The 20,168-nt window shown below is 33.1% G+C and overlaps 2 protein-coding genes across 2 annotated transcripts; one reads left to right on the top strand and one right to left on the bottom strand.

Moving 5' to 3' along the window:
- Nucleotides 1–734: 734 nt before the first annotated feature.
- On the bottom strand, nucleotides 735–2,534 carry LOC110790456 (probable membrane metalloprotease ARASP2, chloroplastic). The gene has a single exon (XM_021995243.2). It carries the CDS (start codon nucleotides 2,359–2,361, stop codon nucleotides 1,036–1,038), a length of 1,326 nt encoding a protein of 441 aa, XP_021850935.1. The 5' UTR covers nucleotides 2,362–2,534; the 3' UTR covers nucleotides 735–1,035.
- A 13,971-nt stretch (nucleotides 2,535–16,505) lies between these two features.
- Nucleotides 16,506–19,763, top strand: LOC110790422 (IQ domain-containing protein IQM2). Its single transcript, XM_021995201.2, has 6 exons — nucleotides 16,506–16,682; nucleotides 17,118–17,788; nucleotides 17,891–17,979; nucleotides 18,077–18,164; nucleotides 18,257–18,595; nucleotides 18,694–19,763. Exons 2-6 carry the CDS (start codon nucleotides 17,150–17,152, stop codon nucleotides 19,459–19,461), a joined length of 1,923 nt encoding a protein of 640 aa, XP_021850893.1. The 5' UTR covers nucleotides 16,506–16,682; nucleotides 17,118–17,149; the 3' UTR covers nucleotides 19,462–19,763.
- Nucleotides 19,764–20,168: the final 405 nt, after the last annotated feature.

Here is a 20,168-nt window from a genome sequence, read left to right as displayed (position 1 = left end):
ACTCTAATTCAATATCTCTATTTTCTCTTTTAATACTACAGTCAACTCTCTATATTATTTGTATAAACCATTACTATTAGGTACTAGGAAACTCATTTCATAATCCCAAATTGAAGATTAAGGAGCCTTGTGCTTTCATTTACTATCTTTTTCGAGAAAAATGGAGCTCCACCTTCCCCTTTCCCTTAGCCTTCTACTCATACTATAGTTCTTACATTTGTAAATATAATATAATGTGAAGCAACCATATTGGTGGCTTCCTACCAATGAAATATTGGACTAGTGGTTAAGACTGATGGTTTGTGTACAAATGAAGAAGAAAAAAACGCGCAACAAGTAGGAGGAGAACAAATTAATACATAGGGCCGTTGTTTGTGAAATTGGTAATCAATTAGCTCCTATTACAAGTATCATCTCACACTCTAATTGCTCTTCCAATTAGTGTACTACTACTATTCTACTCTTCTTTACCAGTGATGTCTTGGCTTAGTGGTTAAGACTGAGGGTCTGTGTACAATAGATCTCAGGTTCAAATCCCCCTGCCTGCCCCCATTTGTAATTTATATTGCCCTCGAGGCCCATTCGCACCAAAAAAAAAAAAATTATTCTACTCTTCTTTTCTTGTATGTATGAAGTAAAACTTTCTGAATGACAATGAAAACATCAATAACAACCGAAGTACAAGCATATATCAAGTGTTTCTATATACCAAGTATGAAATAAAACTTTTGAGGTCTCCAATGGCCTATCCTGTGCAAGCCATATATATCAACTTTCAAAGTATTCTAATTTGCTCGATACAATTGGTATGACAAATAAATACAAGTACAACATAAATTCAGTACTTGTTAAAACATTGATTTCAATTGTAACAATAGAACAGGGGATACTCAATGGCCTTAACTCTTCATTGGCTTACTATACACTCATTCTATGTACTCATACCCAATCTTCAGACACTTTGATCAACAAATTCATGGAAAAATCGCCATCCTTTTCCATATAATCACAGGCTCAACTACCAGTAAGTTTCAATCACAGTATGGCTTTGATAAAATCAAGGTTTAGAGTGTCTCGAATTATAAGATACAACCCAAGAAACAAAACTAATGTAATACCCGAAGACATAATCGTCTGCTCCAATTCCATAGGGAGCTTCTTCCCACCTCTAGCTGCTTCTATCAGTATCAATGCCAAAGTACCCCCATCTAATGCTGGCAATGGTAACAGATTAATCACTGCTAGATTTATATTCAAAACTGCTGCGAATTGGTAAAGTCCATCAATGTTTGATCTTGCTACTTCTGCACCAACTGCGATAATTGCAACAGGACCTGAAACTTTTTCAGCTGATTGCGAAAAGTTTTGGAATGTCTGTTTTAAACTATCCACCACATTATAGGTTAAACCCCAGAACTCTTTCCCAGTGTAATTGAAAGCTTGGATAACACTATCTGGTTTAACTTTTCTGATACTGACATTTGGGGATAACTGAACTCCAATTTTACCAGTTCCATCAGAATTCTCATCTGGGGTTACCTTAACTTGAAGATCACCTTCTCCCCTGTGAATTTGTAGCAGTACATTCTTTTTGGGACTGGTTTTAATAACATCAACTACTTCGAATACTGTTTTTGGGCCTGTTTTTGATAATTGAAGGCCATTAACAGATAGAATCACATCTCCAGGAAGTAATCCGTCTCGTGATGCTGCCGAAAAAGGGCGTACATCAGGAACAAGCACCCCAGGAAAGGCTTCTTGTACAGGCAAACCAACAGAAACAATTTGTACAAAAATTATGATGAAAGCAAATATTACATTGGCAATTACACCAGCAGAAACAACTATGATTCTATCAAACACAGGTCTGTTCTTGAGTAAATTGACATCATCAACAGGAATATCACTGTCTGGATCATTATCAGGAAACCCCACAAAACCCCCAAGTGGGAAAGCTCTAAGAGAATACTCTACATTATTTGCATTCAATTTAGCTAAAATTGGACCAAACCCAATTGCAAATTTACTTACATGAATTCCCTGAAGAGAAGCAGCAAGGAAATGACCACTTTCATGGACTACGATGATTGCTGTAAGTACAGCAACTGCTTCAATTACAGATTGAGGACCTTCTAAATCAAACCCAGCAAAAGAACACCGGTAATCCCTTGATGATTCTCTTTCTAAACAAATACTATTGTTCTTCTTTAAGTTTAATCTTCTTTTTATGGGTTGGAGAAAGGTTGATCGGGTTCTGGGTTGGATTGATTTAGGGTATGACCCGAGAAGAGTTGATGAAGTTGTGGTTTTGATGGAACAGAAAGAGGGTATTGGCGGAGATGAAGAGAAGGTAATTACCATGGTTATGTGGGATTGAGCTGGGGAACTGAAGAAGGGTTTTACAGTGAGATGGAAGTGCGGTGAAGGAGGAGGAGAGAGAGATTTGGATAATTCATTTGATTGGTTCAATTGCTCCGAAAACTCTATGGATAACAAATGACGGAAATTAGTACGTCTCTCTCCTTTGTTCGGGTTGTGGCTATTAGCCCACCCCACGGTTTGATCTTTTGGACTTTTACATTTCTAAATTTTTGTTTTTTTTGGTAAGTTTGGTACCATAAATTTGTAAATTTACTATTCCATGCTATTTTATCTAAAATATGGTACTTTATACTTTATATTTAAGCTTGAGTAACTTCTTTCCCGTAATTTTATTAATTTGCTGACTAATGTGGTCATTTTAATATCAATTGTCTGTTGGTTCAGTTGTGATTGGGGGCTGAACTTGATAGGGAGGACCATGTGTTCGATCCCCCGCAACAATAATTGAGTGGGAAGTGAAACTAATCCGCCCAGAACTCGCCCCAAATCTGGATTAGCCCTGAGGATGAATCGGGTGCTAACACCAAAATGTGGGCGTTTTAATAATAGGAATAATTAAGTGGTTACTCTAGATATACTTAATTAGTCGAGATCCAAACTTGATTTAATTAAGTGTGTACTTCTTGTTATGTTGAGTGTGAGTAGTTTAATTTTGTAGATTTAAGTGTTGTTGGGGTTGATTTGTGGGTGATTTTCATGATCGAGTCAAGTAGTGGAGTGGCGTTTGTAATTGGGTGTAGCACATATTAACAGACTAGACACTTTTGGAGAACTGAGAATACTTACAATTTCAAGTTTTGATTAAGTAGAAAGAAGACTATTTGGTTGTGAACAGACAATGTCAAAGCCTTGAACCACTTCAGAAGGCAAAGTTATTGGATTTCTTCTTCAAAAGTTCACGCAGTGAGAATGAACCCCCAAACTCGAGGCTGAAAAGTACAATTCTCTACATTAGACGAAGATCGATATTAGCTAGCGGTCAATACAATGAAAACAGTGTGTTGCATGTTATTTTCTCCGATTTTTAATACTTGCAACGTTGGTAACTTTCATGCATGCCTATGTAAAACTTTAATCGTTATTATCTTTAATTCTCTTTAAGCAAAAATTATAAAAGTTATATTTTGAAAATTGAAATACAAATTTATATGAATCTAACAATATCCTACATGATTATGTTTGATCTTACATATAAATCACCAACATTAGTCAAAATAGAGTATGTAAATAGTGTATAATACACAAACGTTGCGAGTATTAAAAATTGGAGGAAATATACGTTATGAACATGAAGTACATTGTATGTAGCATTGGATTACATAAGCAACCCTTAATTTATGAAAGACCTCTTGTAACATAATTGCAAGAACAATTGAAAAATACTATTCATAATTACTTCCTCCGTCCCGGAATACTCGACCCGGTTTGACCGGCACAGAGTTTAAGGAACTTGAATTGACTTATTTAATTTAATAGGTAGTAGTTGATAGTGGGGTATTATTTTATTGTAGTTAGTGGGAAATGTGTAAAGGGGTAGGGTTGGGGGAGAGTAGGGGTTGAATTTTTAATTATTTTTTGTATGGAGTAGGGGGTAGGTGGGTTAATAGGGGTGGAGTGAGAAATAATATGATATTGTTAGAATATTTCCATTTTTAGAAACAGGTCAAGTATTAAGGGACGGCCCGATAAGGAAAACAGGTCAAGTATTCCGGAACGGAGGGAGTATGTTATAACCGTACCCAAATTGGCCAAGTAGATCATAAATTAGTAGAGTGTATTGTAATGTAATGAATTAATGATGATAATAAGGTCTGAATAATGAGGTCAATAAATAATGGTGTTAGAGATAATGAAGGTACTTAAATAAATTAAAAAATAGAAAAGGGCGTGGGGTGCTCCCTAGTTGGGTCGCACAACAATTAATTAGATGCAACTACGGAATGGTATTTGCAAATAATAGTCTGACAAACACAACAAGGACGACGACGTACAACTAAGTACTACGATCGAGTACTCTTTCATCCCTTAAAACATGCTTTGACCTTTTTATTTCCCAAATTCTTATATGAGACTGTCATCACCATCAACTGATGGTGAGACTAGTTCATACTTGCGAATTTAGGTATATTACTTCTATAGTTTAGACATGTTACTTTTTTTTAATAATTTTAGAGGAGGTGCTTTTTTTAGTTTAGGTATGTTACTTCTATAGTTTATACATGTTACTTTTTTTTATACGGAGTAGTTTTAGGGGAGATACATTATTAGTTTAGGTATGTTACTTCTATTGTTTAGACATGTTACTTTTTAAAAAAAAAAATTTAGACGAAGTACTTTTTTTAGTTTAGCTACGTTACTTCTATAGTTTATACATGTTACTTTTTTTATACGGAGTAGTTTTAGGGGAGATACCTTCTTAGTTTAGGTATGTTACTTCTATAGTTTAGACATGTTACTTTTTTTTAATAATTTCAGGGAAGGTATTTTTTTTAGTTTAGACATGTTACTTTTTTTTATATAATTTTAGATGAGGTACTTTTTTAGTTTAGGTATGTTACTTCTATAGTTTAGACATGTTACTTTTTTTTGTACGGAATAGTTTTAGGGGAGGTACATTTTTAGTTTAGGTATATTATTTCTATAGTTTAGACATGTTACTTTTTTTCTTTTTTTTTTTAAATAAAAAAATAAAAATTTAGAGGAGGTACTTTTTTAGTTTAGGTATGTTATTTCTATAGTTTAGATCTGTTACTTTTTTTTATATAGTTTTAGGGGAGGTACGCTATTGGTTTCGCGCTCGTCACACCATCAAGTTGATGGTGTGACAGGTCTCACAGAAGACGCGCTGTTTTTATTTAACGACGCTCTTCATTAATTAATTATTAATTATTCATTTACGTACTTAAAATTTGCTATATTGTGGGAACGCGATACCGTCTTCGATCGTCTTACTCTTTTCCATAACGTGATCTTAAGTTAGCCTAGCTATTTCCTTATAACATGGATAAATATGCGGTATTGCTAATTTTTTTTAATCTTGTATAATTTGTAAAATATGATATTCATTGTTTTTGAAGTATTGTTTAAGATGTAACAATGGACAAATTGTCCCTTAATTAATGCACTAATCCTATTTTTCCCTCAAAAGAAAAAAAAAGTGTTGTTTAAGATCTAAAGTTACCCTATTTTTCTATATTGTTGAAAATATATTACTCTATTTTACTCGAACTCAATGAAGAGGGAGAATATTTTTTTATTATATACGAGCTTGATTAGGTTTCAAAGGGTCGTATATATTATTGTGGTTACTGGCCGGTCCAAAACAATAACAACCATTATAAGTTATCAAACTACTTATATCAAACAATAATAACGTATCATTAATTGTGAATTGAAACACATGCAATGTTGTAAATGACCTTATTTTTGTGACCTTGTTAATTTGACGTTTACATACTTATTCGTGCTGTAAGTTTTTTTATTGGTTTGAGATATTTTAAAATGGTAAAAAAAAGCTCTAACAAACCAAAACTATATTTGTACGTACTATATTGATTATATGTCATTTTATTTGTCACTACTCATAAAATCTTTAACGAAAATGATAAAGGTCGCAACATGCGACCTTTAAGCCGTGTCACAATGATGACATGGCATGCTTATGTGTCATGATTTAAATTGGAAACTAAAATATTTAACTTATATAATCTATTATATACCTTTCAAAAAAAGGTAGGAAAATCTTAATATTCTAATTTGTTTCCTTCTTTACATTGATTACCTTATTTATATGTTTTTATAGTAAAAATATTGAATTGATAGTAAAAATATTCTGATGACGCATAGCCTACGTGACGCCTATATGTACCAATTAAACTGCGACACGTAAGATTGCGACAACTAAATGTTGTCGCAACTTGCGACCTTTATCATCACCCAATCTTTAATATCTCCAACTACTAGCCAGTAACGATAGTAGTATGTTATCTTGCTAAGCCAAAGTACATTTAAATATGAAAACTAGGTAGGAATCAGATGATTGTAGGAAGTACGTACTCATAGTCAAGAAGTGGAACGTGGGTGAATTGTACCAAGAAACGTGGCGAACATCGAACCAAACAATGCAACTGTACGGCAACAATGTACTCTCATGGTCCCCATCATTAATCCAAATTACTTAACTAATCATACTATAATATTGAATTAATAGCTTAATTAAACCCAAGCTAATCAAGCTTATAGGATTACGTCGTCCTCATCGTCAGTGGCGGAGTCACGGTGCCCTCAGTGGGGTCCTTGACCCCACTTGAATATTTTTTTTTTTTTTATAGTTAAAATTTCAATTTTTGAAAAATAAATAAATAATTTTAGTTAAAGTTTCATCAATTTTTAAATAGTGATCCCACTATCTCAAAATTCTGAAACCGCTACTGCTCATCGTCGTATGCATTTAAGTGCATGGAGATCTGAGAGATGACAGCTGTGGTTGACAGAGTTTTGTCTGATTTTCTTTGATTTTTTTCGAACTCAATTATTATTACCCCATTAAATCATTAATGATTATTTATGGTTACTCCTCAAATTAATACGTACAGCTTGGATTATGATTTCATCTCATTATTGGACTCATGACTCATGACTCATGAGGTAGGGACGATTTTCGTACACTACGGTTTGACTTTCGATCAACCTTTTCTTTATTTGCTTATTTTGACAATCTAAATTAGCTGCCTTTTTGCTTCTTTTATATATCCACGTGCCAAATGCGTGCTTCTTATTGGCTCTTCCTAACTAATTAGGTTATTTTCCACTATGTTCATTATTATCTTATGGTTTAATTAGCTATAGGTTTAGTATATGTGTTATTGGTTGTTAGAATTCTCACCCAACTATTGGCTCTTTTGTAAATTAAGCCAAGCTCATTGTGTGATTAATCATAATTGTACGTACGTGTCTCTTACTTCATATAACTTCATCTACGTGGATCGGTCAAGATCGAAACATGATTGGTAAAGATTGTGCAAGATCAGTTAGGATTGGAATATTCTACTTTTTTACTTATTAAAATAATCCCTAAAAGAACTAATTTAACTTTTTATTTAAGCACAAAAAATGTTAACCCAACTTCTTCAAAACTCTTATGAAGCCATATAACTTTGAAATGTCAATATTATGTATTATATACTATGTATTTATCACCCATGCATATTGTTTGAAAGGATTAAATATGTGTAAACATTCATTTGGTAGCATTTTTATTACTCTTCTTTGCAATTTTGTAGGACCTTATTATCCCATGATCTGGTCTAATTTGATCAATCATACCCCCCCCCCCCCTCACCTGTCTAATGGGATTCCGATCGAATATATATATCTTCACACAAATAGTTATTTAAAATTTGTGTGTGGTTATCCAATAAATCGTAATTAATGAAGGAGCTACAAGTAATTAATAATAAGTTAATCTAATTAAAAAAAGTGGTGCAACGTCGATCTTATGATTGGGATAGATCGATCTAATTAATTTATTAATCGGGATTACATTGGAAGTGAAGATTCTGAAATCTAAAAAGATCATGATCAATCAGAACACAATTGTAGAAATTAAATGATGTTATTCTTAATTTGGTATATGCTGTGGGTTATGTTATGTATGATGGGAACCAAAAGATTAAGTACAAGTGTCAAAATCTAAAAGCATATATAAAGTATGAACATCATACAATGTACTTGAGTTAAATTCCATGCATGCATTAAACATTTAAACCCAAATTAGCCAAACAGGACTTACTGTATCTTCATAATTTTGTCTGACCCCGTACGTATAATTAGTTAGTTCATCTCCTTTGAGCTTGGTACGTACTCCCTCTGTTCCGGAATACTTGACCTGTTTTTTTTATCGGGCCGTCCCTTAATACTTGACCTGTTTCTAAAAATGGAAATATTCTAACAATATTATATTATTTCTCACTCCACCCCTATTAACCCACCTACCCCCTACTCCATACAAAAAATAATTAAAAATTCAACCCCTACTCTTCCCTAACCCCACTCCTTTACACATTTCCCACTAACTACATTAAAATAATACCCCACTATCAACTACTACCTATTAAATTAAATAAGTCCATTCAAGTCTCTTAAACTCTGTGCCGGTCAAACCGGGTCGAGTATTCCGGGACGGAGGGAGTAGTTAGTTATACGGAGTATTGTACGTACAAGTGGTATGGAGTACTGACATCAAATAATATGCAGTAGATCTTATTCTTTTTTCGTGGAATATAACACCCTAGCTAGCTAACTATCTTGCTCAATTTCTAATTAATTAAGCTTTCCTAATTCTGATCCACAATTAAGATAAGTACGCTTAAGTATGTTAATTAGCTAGATGCATCATATCACATGCATCATTCCCATTGTTGGATAGATAATACGTTACGAAGTACTCCGTGGATAGATGATACTTCCTCCGATTTTTAATACTCGCAACGTTTATCACTTTCACGCATGTCAATGCACAACTTTGATAATTAATATCTTTAATTCTCTTTAAGCAAAAATTACAAAAAAAAAAATGATATTTTGGAAGTACACATTGAGATGAATCTAACAACATCTTACATGATTATATTTCATCTTACTTATAAATCACCAATAATAGTCAAAGTAGAATATGTGAATAATGTAAAAAGTCAAAAAATTACAAGTATTAAAAATCGGAGGAAGCATTAATTAATACAGTGATATGGAATTCCTATTACACTTTTAATTTTCGACATGTGATTCCTACTTGATTATTTTTATTTTTATTTTTATTTTTACCGAGACAACCATGCTGATGCGATAAACAACATGAAAGTTCAAATAATGAGAAACAAATTAATTAAAACCATTTTCATAAGGCCAACAGTATATAAAATTACGTAGCTTGTGTTTTATAAGTTGAAATAATGGAAATAAACTTTTGATTCTTGTAACAAACTATTTCATATTGCATGAGATTAAGTATTTGGTATACATATTGTCGATCTCAAAACTTTAATATGCTACGTATTTTGTAATATCAAAATATTGTGAAATTGAATGAAGTATTTGTAAAATGCTAGTAGCCCAATATGGCAAAATGACAACGTGGAGGATATTTAGTCACATTGTTTTGATAAATGAATAGTTTAATTTAAAAAAATTAAAAATTCCACTCCGTAGTAGTTTGCATTTTGGTGGTTGCCAAAATATAATTATGAGACAATGATTTAGCATACACTTTAATTAATTAAGCAACAAATCAAAGTATTGTAAAAGAATGAAATGTTTAATTAAGTTAGGGCTTAAAATAATACTCCCTCCGTCTCTTTTTGTTTTTTACGTTTTCCTTTTTGGGTGTTTCAAAATGTTCTTTACATTTCCTTTTATATTATCACATAAATGATTTAATATTTTATCAAAATTTGTGCTAGTTATTATATTAACCAATTAAATCCATTTGGTCATTTAATCTCTCACACTTTTCCATAATGACATTAACCTTTTCTCATTTTCCCAATATCAGAATTTTGATAATAGTGAAAACATTATAAATAAACGTAATTTTCTTCGTTTATATAAGAATCTCAATGCACATTAATTAGTCGTTAAAACGCGTGTAAAATACAAAACGTAAAAAACAAAAAAATGTGATAGAAAGATAATGGTATATAATAATGGTGAATAGAATTATATAGTCCAAGTAGTAAACTTTAGTTTGGTGTTTAATTTGGGTTGAATTCATATTAATTACTTTCCGACCAAAAATGAGAAATGGGTTTCGCCGGTGGTTTTTGGCGTAATATGAGAAAATCCATATTTGGTTATAAAAGAGTTAAAGAAGGTGTGCTACTTATCTGTCATTACGCGCAGGTACGGTGGATATTCTAAACCTCTCGTGTGTCTCTCTCATCATATCCATTAATTCACCTCCTTCTGCTACGCTATTTTCCGTACTTCTTGTACGGTGTATGTAATTAATTAGCTACTGCACTCTGCTTTAACTTCTCTCTCTTTTTTTTTTTTAAGAAAACAGAAGTTTCCTCTAATTACATAAAAGTTATTGTATCAATGTGTGTGATTTTCTTATCAGAAAAACGGAGATTTTAAAAGACGGGTACACGTTAATATATACTCTCATACTCCGTATATAAAAGATACAGAGCATGAAGTATTACTTCTTCCGTCCCTTTCGTAGTAAACAACGTTAGATTCTTACTATATTGAATTAGGGGCACGTCGATCCTTAGCGAGTTGGCGGGTGACTTTAATGACACATATAGTTGTGGTTAAAGAGAAACTCTTCATTACACCCAATACATAATAAATATTGCAAGACGGATGTAAAGTTACCCAAATGGTTATAAGTTAATTATCTCGATATAATGTAAACATATTTATTTATTAGTGATTAAGATTTATTTTAAATAAAATTATCCATTAAAGCAACTCATAATGTACAAAGATTACTGTATAATCTTTTAAAAAGTTGGAGTATCCATTTGCATCAAAAGTATAAAAAGTTAATCAAAATATGCTAAAAGTTTATAAAAATAAGTAGAAATTACCGTGATGTACGCCAAATTTATTGAACACCGGCCGGGTACGTGCAAGACTTATTAATAGTTAAAATAATACGTACCCGACCCGTATTTAATGTAGAGTACGTATATTGTATGTAGAATACGTACCCGACCCGTATTTAATGGATTGAGCTTATGTCAAAAAAAGAAATAGTGAATGCGGGCCATAGATGGAGCAAACACCTACATTAAACGCTTTACACTTGCCTTTTTGTTGGCATTAGCGCATCAACCACACCTTTGTTCTTTTGTTTAAAACTAAATGAAGATATTCAAGTCAACCCAATGCCTCACTTTTTATTACTAGGAACTTTGCTAGAAGTTTCAACTACTCCTTTTTGCCGCTTAACCGGAGTATTCAACCTTCTTTTTTTGTTTTCAACCAACCCTAAATTATAAATTCCAATCGATAATGTTAATTATTTTATGCAAAGAAAATCTAAGTAGTGTTTAAAATGGTAGGGAGCCCACAATTGTTACAATCGCGATTCAAATCGTAAAATCTTATGATTTTATAATTTAAATATAATGCTAAGAGAGTTATTAACAGATAAATATTACTTTCTCCGTTTCTAAATAGTTGCACCATTTTGACTTTGGACACTATTCACTTATCTTGCTTTGACCTCAATTTTCTACTAATAAATAAAATAAAAAATTATTTATACAAAGTATTATTAGGTTTGTCTTAATATACATTTTAAATATATCAACTTTTTATAATTTTTACTAATAGATAATTATAATTATGGATGGTCAAACTTATGCGTTGGCAAACGTGACAGTCAAAACGGTGCAACTATTTAGGAACGAATGAAGTATTAGTTATTGTTAATTTACCTAGTAAACAACTATATATTTCAATGATATTTAAGAATAAAATATACATGTTCGTAGAATCCCAGAATCATAAAATTCTACGATTTGATTATAAGAGTCTCTATAGATTCAAAGTAAAATCCCGATTTTGACATCTTGCTTACAAACCCAACAAAGTGAGTTGTCTCGGAAGGTATTATGTTACCAAGAAAGACCCTTTCGACCAAATTCAGTATTCAATTCATAGGATTGTGTGATGTCATTGTAGGTAAATATTTACAACCATTGGAGTACGTGTACGTGTTAAATCAGTAGTCTTTCTCTTTGAAGGTTTTAATATTTTTTTGTTTGGAAGTGGGTTGGGGGAGGACACAAACAAATAATAATTCCAATTAATTAAGTTGATAATCTATCCCATACATTAGTGATTAGTGTACGTGAGCTAATACCTCACCATGTTTAGTCAAATTAATCAAGGATTAGTCATCACTAAACCTTAGTGGTCCCCAACAACAAAAAGTTTTGATGATTTTGTTTTCGTTGAATATATATACGGTGAAATTTCAAGCATAGTAGTCTAGTCGTAATATCTAACCCCTAATACATTCATAAGAAATATTCAAATTCTTTTATACTTCCTCCGTCTTTTAATACTCGCAACGTTTGGACTTTTGTCACTATTCATATAATCTACTTTGACTATTCTTAGTGTTTTTTATATTAGATAAAACATAGTCATGTGAGATCTTGTTAGATTCGTCTCAATATGTATTTTCAAAATATCAACTTTTTATAATTTTTGCATAAAGAGAATTTAAGATATAAATGATTAAAGTTGTGCATTGGCATGCGTGAAACTAACAAACGTTGCGAGTATTAAAAGACGGAGGAAGTATGTAGTACTCCTTAATTAATTAGTCCTTACGTGGAGTAGCTTGCAAGTTAAGCTAATAAATACTTTACTTGGTTCCCAAATAAGGGTGCATGCATATCTCTCCAATGACATAAGTGATTATGAAACGGTCAAATTTCTTGATCTTTTGATTTCCAAGTTTATGGTAAAACGACTTCTATATACTTCACTTGACTATGACATTTATACGTACGAGGTCAAACTTTTGACTTAGTAATTAATCTTCTTTAATTTTATATTTCTATTACTCCGTATCTGATTTCGTGCATAAGCTAAATATTTCATCTGATTTCATAATATTTTGTTCACATATATATTGTGTTAAGGAAAAATTAGCTAAATATTTCATCTGATTTCATAATATTTTGTTCACATATTGTGTTAAGGAAAAAATCAATTGCTACCTACTATGTAAATATAAAGATTGGAATTATATAATTTAACTCGATCTAGCTCGCTGAAAAGGTTAAATTACGTACATAACGATTAAAGAGGTATATTGGCCTAGTTGAATTTTAAACCTAAAGCATTGTTGCGCAAAACAGAGTATAAATCTTTTTATCAAGTTAAAACACACATACCACTACAAGAATTTGTATCTTTAACGACAACCTAATTAGGACGGGTCAAAAATCCCGTCGCAAAAGCCTTTTGCGACGGGGCAAACAACCAAACAATGACGGGAATAACCGTCGCAAATGTTTTTTACGACGGGATTTCTATTAACGACGGTCCCCTTTTATGACGGGTTCGCGACAAGAAATCCCGTCGTTAATCAATGATTATTGGCCTTTCGCGACGGGATTTCCCGTCGTTAATAGTACAATTTCTTGTAGTGTACGTTCACATGGATAATGAGGCAGATCAATAACATTATATTTTAATTACGTACCCCGATAAGTATTTGTATACTTTTGTAGGACACATGCCTTTCTTTTGACTCTTACTCGTCGAATGTCGAGTATGATATAATTACTTGTCGAATGTCGAATATGTTATACTTGTCGAGTCTTTCATTACGTACCCCGGTAAATAATTATTTTCACATCCTAGCTAGCTTGGACTAAGTAATTAGTCAAATGGTAGCTAGTATGTTTTGGATCAAGCTAGAAGTTCAATTTAATTAACGGATATTTCATGAAATGCCCTCGAGTTTTTCCATAATTCACCAAACGTCCATCAAGTTTCGATAATTCATAAAATACCCCTCACAATTCGTACAAATACCCAACATACCCTTACTAATAACGGACCGTTAGTCTGCCGTTAGCCAAGTTTTCAATTCACCCAAATGCCCCTATTCTGAAACTTATTTCACCAAATGCCCCTATTGTGAAACTTATTTCACCAAATGCCCCAAACTTAAATATAGCTATTTTGATGTTTCAGCGACTAGTTTTTGTGTTTGAAAGGTAGCTGTTGGTCACGGTTGACTATAAAAGCCCCTTTACTGAATGGTTCTTGTAAGTTAGATGTTATTTTGATTTGCTTTGCTAATTTCATAAGATTTTTGTCATGAGTTTTCTTTCAAAATCATCATCCACACCCAATGAGTCCACATATATTAGAGTACCTACCAATTTTTGTTATTGTGGTAGGAAATTTGTCATTCGAAGCTTTGATACAACACTCAATCCACAAAGGTTGTACTACAAGTCTGATCCTTGAAACAATCATAGATGGTGAAAGGGAGTAGTTGAGCAAAAAAAACAAGGGGCAACAACACGAAGGACAATGCGGGGGAAGCTTAGACGAAGGAGAAAGTATTGAAAACAGGCGAAACAGTAAGATGCAAGAAGAATTGAAGCAAATGAAGAAGAAGCTAAAACAACAACAACAAAAAGTAGTCAAAGTTGTAATACAAATGGGGATATTGATGTTTGTAATTTTACTGTTTGTAATCATGAAGTAAACACAAGTAATGAGAAACAAATTCACATTTGATAAATAATTGATGTTGCATAATCTGCACAAAATACCAAACTGGGAAGCATTTCTGTTTTTAGCTTCACTTACAAAACATCTTTGCACCAACTACATTTAATGTTATTTTCTACTCAATGAATATGTGCAAGATCAAAACAGATGTGCAAAAAACTACCCCAAAAAGCATTAGCAGCTATCCAGAAGAGCTTGTGGAACGCCACTTCAACCTCCATTCCTACCACAATAACAAAATTTGTTAGGTACCCTAATATATGTGGACTCATTGGGTGTGGAAGATGATTTTGATAGAAAACTCATGACACAAATCTTATGAAATTAGCAAAGTAAAGTAAAATAACATCTAAAATACAAGAACCATTCAGTAAAGGGGTTTTTATAGCCAACCATGACCAAGAACCAATTTTCAAACACAAAAACTAGCCGTCGGAACATCAGAATAGCTATATTTAAATCTGGGGCATTTGGTAAAATAAGTTTCCTAATAGGGGCATTTGGTGAAATAAGTTTCAGAATAGGGGCATTTGGGTGAATTGGAAACTTGGCTAACGGCAGACTAACTGCCCGTTATTAGTAAGGGTATGTTGGGTATTTGTACGAATTGTGAGGGGTATTTTATGAATTATTGAAACTTGATGGGCGTTTGGTGAATTATGGCAAAACTCGAGGGCATTTCATGAAATTTCCGTTTAATTAATTGTAATGTATTATATTACATTAGCTAGTGATCCTAATTAAGGCAAGGGAATGATTTATTTGCAAGTGTTCCTCTTGTATTAGTATTTACCTTAGAAATATGCATGTCCAAATATATAAATCCAAAGATGTTATTTCAATATATATTAATATGCTACTCGATCCGTTGAACAAAATAACGAGGAAGCTACAAGAATGAACCAAAAATTTACGAGCGTAGGTCCAAACCTTTATTAGGATCTACTTGGATCTAGCTGTCTCTAATCATCCTTTTTCTTTTTCTTTTAAATATATTTTCACTCCATCCATAGTTTCTAATTTTCTATACTCTAAACTTTTACAAAACAATGTTTTATTGTTCTGGTTTTTGAGAGGCTCTAGGTTAAATCAAACTATCACTCACACTCCTTTTATATTATTGTTATTCGAGTAGAGATTAAATAAGAGTAAAAAAAAAGTATTAACATTGAACACGATAGGTTCTCTTCATCTCTTTTAAATAAAAAACCTACATGGAAATCAGAATATCTCCGAAAATGAAGTGAAATAAACTAAATGCATCTATCCCATCTCACCATTGTAACAAAAGACATACTAAATATGTAAATACCTAAATATCATTGTGGCTAATTGGCTATCATTTTCAAAAGCGATATGAGCACACAAATATACGATGTACAAGTATATAAGACCAAGGCTACCGGAATTTTAGAAATTAAAACCTGAAAACTAGACCGATTATATACTTGAATCAGACTTAGACTGGACGGTAAAAACTGGTCTAAAACTCGAACCAGTACAATTTGGACGGTTAATGAACTTATTTCTATATAGTGTAATTAATTGTGGCTAATTGGTTATCATTTTCCATAAACGATAAGAGTCCAAAACATACTAAAAATGAAATATACTAGTACTAGTACTAGAATTTAAGATTTAACACCGACAAATTAAAAAACAAAAAAGATTGAGTCAAAAATTGAAACCAAAAAAGGGTTAAAAAACTTTAAAAAAATAAAAAAAAGGAAGTAAGTGAAGGGTTAGCTTGACGGTACAGCCCGTTTCCCAGTTTTTGTTACAAAGTTAAAAGTCCGATCCACGTGGTTGCTGACTGTCTCTTCTTCACTTTCCTATAAATATTTTCGCAACCCACCACTTTCATTTTGCATTCACAGTTCTCTCTATTTTCTCAGAAGTTGGGCTACCATTTCAATTCGATTCTATTTAATTCAATTCAATTCAAAACATCAAACCCAATTATATTTCCAATCCTTTCATTAATTTGCCTTCATCTTCTTCATTGCTACCCTTTTCACTTCCAGGTAAATCTTCAATCTTTTCTATTTTCTATACTTCTATTTTTGTCTGATCTGAAAGTCTGAAACTGTATTCCTTGTGTTTGTTTGAATTTCTGGATCCGGGTTCTGTCAATTTGTACTCTGTTTTTAGTATTTTTGAATTAGTACATTCCCTTTTTCCAGAAAAACAAAATGAGTTACTATAGATAGAGTTGTACAAGTATGGGGCCATTGCTGATGGCTTTCTCAACTTTTTCCCAATAATATTCATTATTATTCACTTTAATTAGAATCTGTATGTAGGTCCATTTTTCATTTTTTTGAAAATTAAAGGTTTTTCATGTGTTGCATAGTCAAATTCAGTGTCTTATTGATTCTTGAATACGAATATTGTACGGACTACAGAGTAATATATTACATGAAACAAATTTAACTCATTTTATTCTCAATTTTTTGCAGTGGGGAAGAAATTCCAAAAGATAAATTGTCGGATGGGCATATCATTTTCAGTTTCATGTCCATTTTCCAACGATTTAGAAAGTGGGTTGCAATCCATCATTGTCAAATCTGTAAGTTTAGGTGATGATGAAGTCAAGACACCTAAAAGGTCAATTAGTTTCAAAGCTCAAGACGATTCTGAGCCATTGATTCTTAAAAAGTCCTTTAATGGTGGTGGTTCTTCTGGTAAAATGATTGTTGAAGGATCTATCAGCTTTAAACAAAGAGAATCCAACACATTGATCTCCATTACCCCTAACCCTAACCCTAACCCTTCTTCTTCCTTAGAAGAGGATTTGGAGTTGGATTACCAGTTACTGAAATCGAGTAATGTGTCTGCACATTTTGGCAGTCCTAAAGATGAGGCTGCAGTTAAGTTGCAGAAAGTTTATAAAAGCTTCAGAACAAGGAGGAAGTTAGCAGATTGTGCTGTACTTGTTGAGCAAAGTTGGTGGAAACTGTTGGATTTTGCTGAGTTAAAACATAGTTCTATATCTTTTTTCGATATGGAACATCATGAAACTGCTATTTCACGTTGGTCTAGAGCTAAAACAAGAGCTGCTAAAGTTGGTAAAGGTTTGTCCAAGAATGGCAAAGCTCAGAAACTCGCATTACAGCATTGGTTAGAAGCTGTAAGTATTGTGCTGTTTATTACATGTTTCATTACAATATTACCTGTTTCATATCTATAGAAGTGACTAAAATGCTGATATTATGTGTTTTTGTTGTAACAGATTGACCCACGACATCGGTATGGACACAATCTTCACTTCTATTATACCAAATGGCTTGAGTCTCAGAGTAGAGAACCCTTCTTTTACTGGTAAGATTTCTTTGAATACTTTCCATCTTTTCGAATATGATAAAATCATCCTTTTTAGTTTTTTTCTGATAGATAGATGTGATATTGTTTGGAACAGGCTTGATATTGGTGAAGGGAAAGAGGTGAATACAGAAAGATGTTCAAGGTTGAAACTTCAGCAACAATGCATCAAATATCTTGGCCCGGTAAGCAATACATCTTCCCCCTTGCTATATATTAAGAACTATATAGTATTATTCTTTTAAGGGAAGTGTTCTTACTGAATTTGTTGTTTCAGATGGAAAGAATGGCATATGAAGTAACCATTGAGAACGGAAAGTTTGTCCACAAAGAAACCGGTGAACTCCTTGACACCTCATCTGAGCCGAATGCTAAATGGATATTCGTGTTGAGTACATCGAAAAACTTGTATGTTGGAAAGAAGAAGAAAGGCACATTTCAGCACTCTAGCTTCTTGGCTGGTGGTGCTACATTGGCTGCTGGGAGACTAGTTGTTGAGAATGGTGTTTTACAGGCAGTATGGCCTCACAGTGGTCATTATAGGCCGACTCCTGAAAATTTTCAAGAGTTTATCTCCTTCCTTAAAGAATATAATGTTGATCTTACTGATGTTAAGGTAATATATATGATCCTAATCTTTGTGTTTTTGAAATGTTAATGAAAAAAAAGGCATGGAATAATAACTAATGTGTTGTTGGTTTGTGTTTTGTTCAGTTGGATCCAGTTGATGAGGATGAACAACAGTTAGGGAAGCAAAGGAGTAGTCTTCATTTGAGAAACAACTCAGAGGAAGAAGTTGTGGTTGAAGATGCAGTTGAAAACAACAACTGTGTCAATATGGATGCAGAAAAACCTGATGTATTAGAACAGGAGAATGCAGTAGCTGCAGTTACAGTTGATCATCCTACTCGAAACTATTCTTCCCGGTTCAGTAGTAAATTAACCAACCTTGAAATACCTAGAAGAGATGAGTTGCTTCTGACAATGCAGAGTGAACACCTAGCTACTACTACTACTACCAAACTTAGTGTAGATAATTTAGTTGAGGATAATGGTTATGATTCAGCTTCAGAAGAAGGATCAGCAACTGAACAGGATGAACTAACTGAATCACAACGTATTTTGGTGGAAGAAGATGAAGAAGAAGTTATCCCGGCAGAAACAATCTTGCAGAGAATAAACTCGCATAAAGAAATGAAGTCTTATCAGCTCGGGAAGCAACTTTCGTGTAGATGGACAACAGGAGCAGGTCCGAGGATAGGGTGTGTAAGAGATTACCCATCCGGACTTCAATTCCGGGCTTTAGAACAAGTGAATTTGTCTCCAAGAAGTTCTTGTGCAATAATGGGAAGATCATTGTTTTCACCCGGGTGTGGAAGTTCAAAGTCATCAACACCGATAGCCATAGTATCGAGAAGTGTTGGGCACTGCAGAGTGCAATTGTCACCTCTGTGCAAAGGAGGAGGAAAACGTACATTGTAGTAGCAGATGTCAGTAGAAAATATTAGGAGGAGGTAGTAGCAGACTGACTAAACAACAACATTATTCTTTGTTTCATTCTTTCTGTACCCTTTTGTGTATAGAAGATAAGTAGATTGGTAACTTTAGGCATTCTTTTCATTTTTTTTTTACATCGAGTCTTATACACATTTATCGTTCATCTTTTGAACCCGGATGACAATTTTTGTAGAATCTATTGGGTTGATAGTTTGATACCATACTTATACTGGTGCAGAATGTAAAGGATTGAAAAGAATATATAAAAACAGATCATTTCTCAGTTATTTTTGAGTCAAATTGCCTTGCCAAACCTGCATTAGTCCTGATAAATACTTACACTTCAGAGTTCAGACATATTTCTGTATGTCCTGATAGTTTTGGGGTGACTTGTTATATTGTTGATCGGGTCTTTTATTGTTTAAGTGTGATTTGCTGCAAGTCTCACCATAAGACAACAACTTGATCACCATAGTTATTACTCGTGCTGGTTATGGTTATTTTGCAGTGTGAAAACAGGCTGGAGATAGCGCGAAATGTCAGGTTACGCGGAGGTAGCTGATGAATTCCATGATTCTTAATTGATTTTGCTAAGGTTAGTTATACTACTTTACTTTAACAGAGGTACTAGTTGCTAAAGACTGAATAATTTTGGTCCTTTTCTACCCTGGTGTTTGGTTGTTTACTGGCTT

This window comes from Spinacia oleracea, chromosome 4, assembly GCF_020520425.1.
Source record: "Spinacia oleracea cultivar Varoflay chromosome 4, BTI_SOV_V1, whole genome shotgun sequence".
Lineage (NCBI taxonomy): Eukaryota > Viridiplantae > Streptophyta > Magnoliopsida > Caryophyllales > Amaranthaceae > Spinacia > Spinacia oleracea.
Note: the sequence above shows the minus strand (reverse complement) of the source record. Positions and strands in the feature narration are given on the sequence as shown.

Bases quoted from the DNA above. Each gene is read 5' to 3' on its own strand.
- LOC110790422 (XM_021995201.2), top strand. From the start codon at position 17,150: ATGGGCATATCATTTTCAGTTTCATGTCCATTTTCCAACGATTTAGAA. The intron at 17,980-18,076 runs GTAAGATTTCTT...TGTTTGGAACAG, and splicing joins AGAGAACCCTTCTTTTACTG to GCTTGATATTGGTGAAGGGA. The intron at 18,165-18,256 runs GTAAGCAATACA...TTGTTGTTTCAG, and splicing joins GCATCAAATATCTTGGCCCG to ATGGAAAGAATGGCATATGA.
- LOC110790456 (XM_021995243.2), bottom strand. From the start codon at position 2,361: ATGGTAATTACCTTCTCTTCATCTCCGCCAATACCCTCTTTCTGTTCC.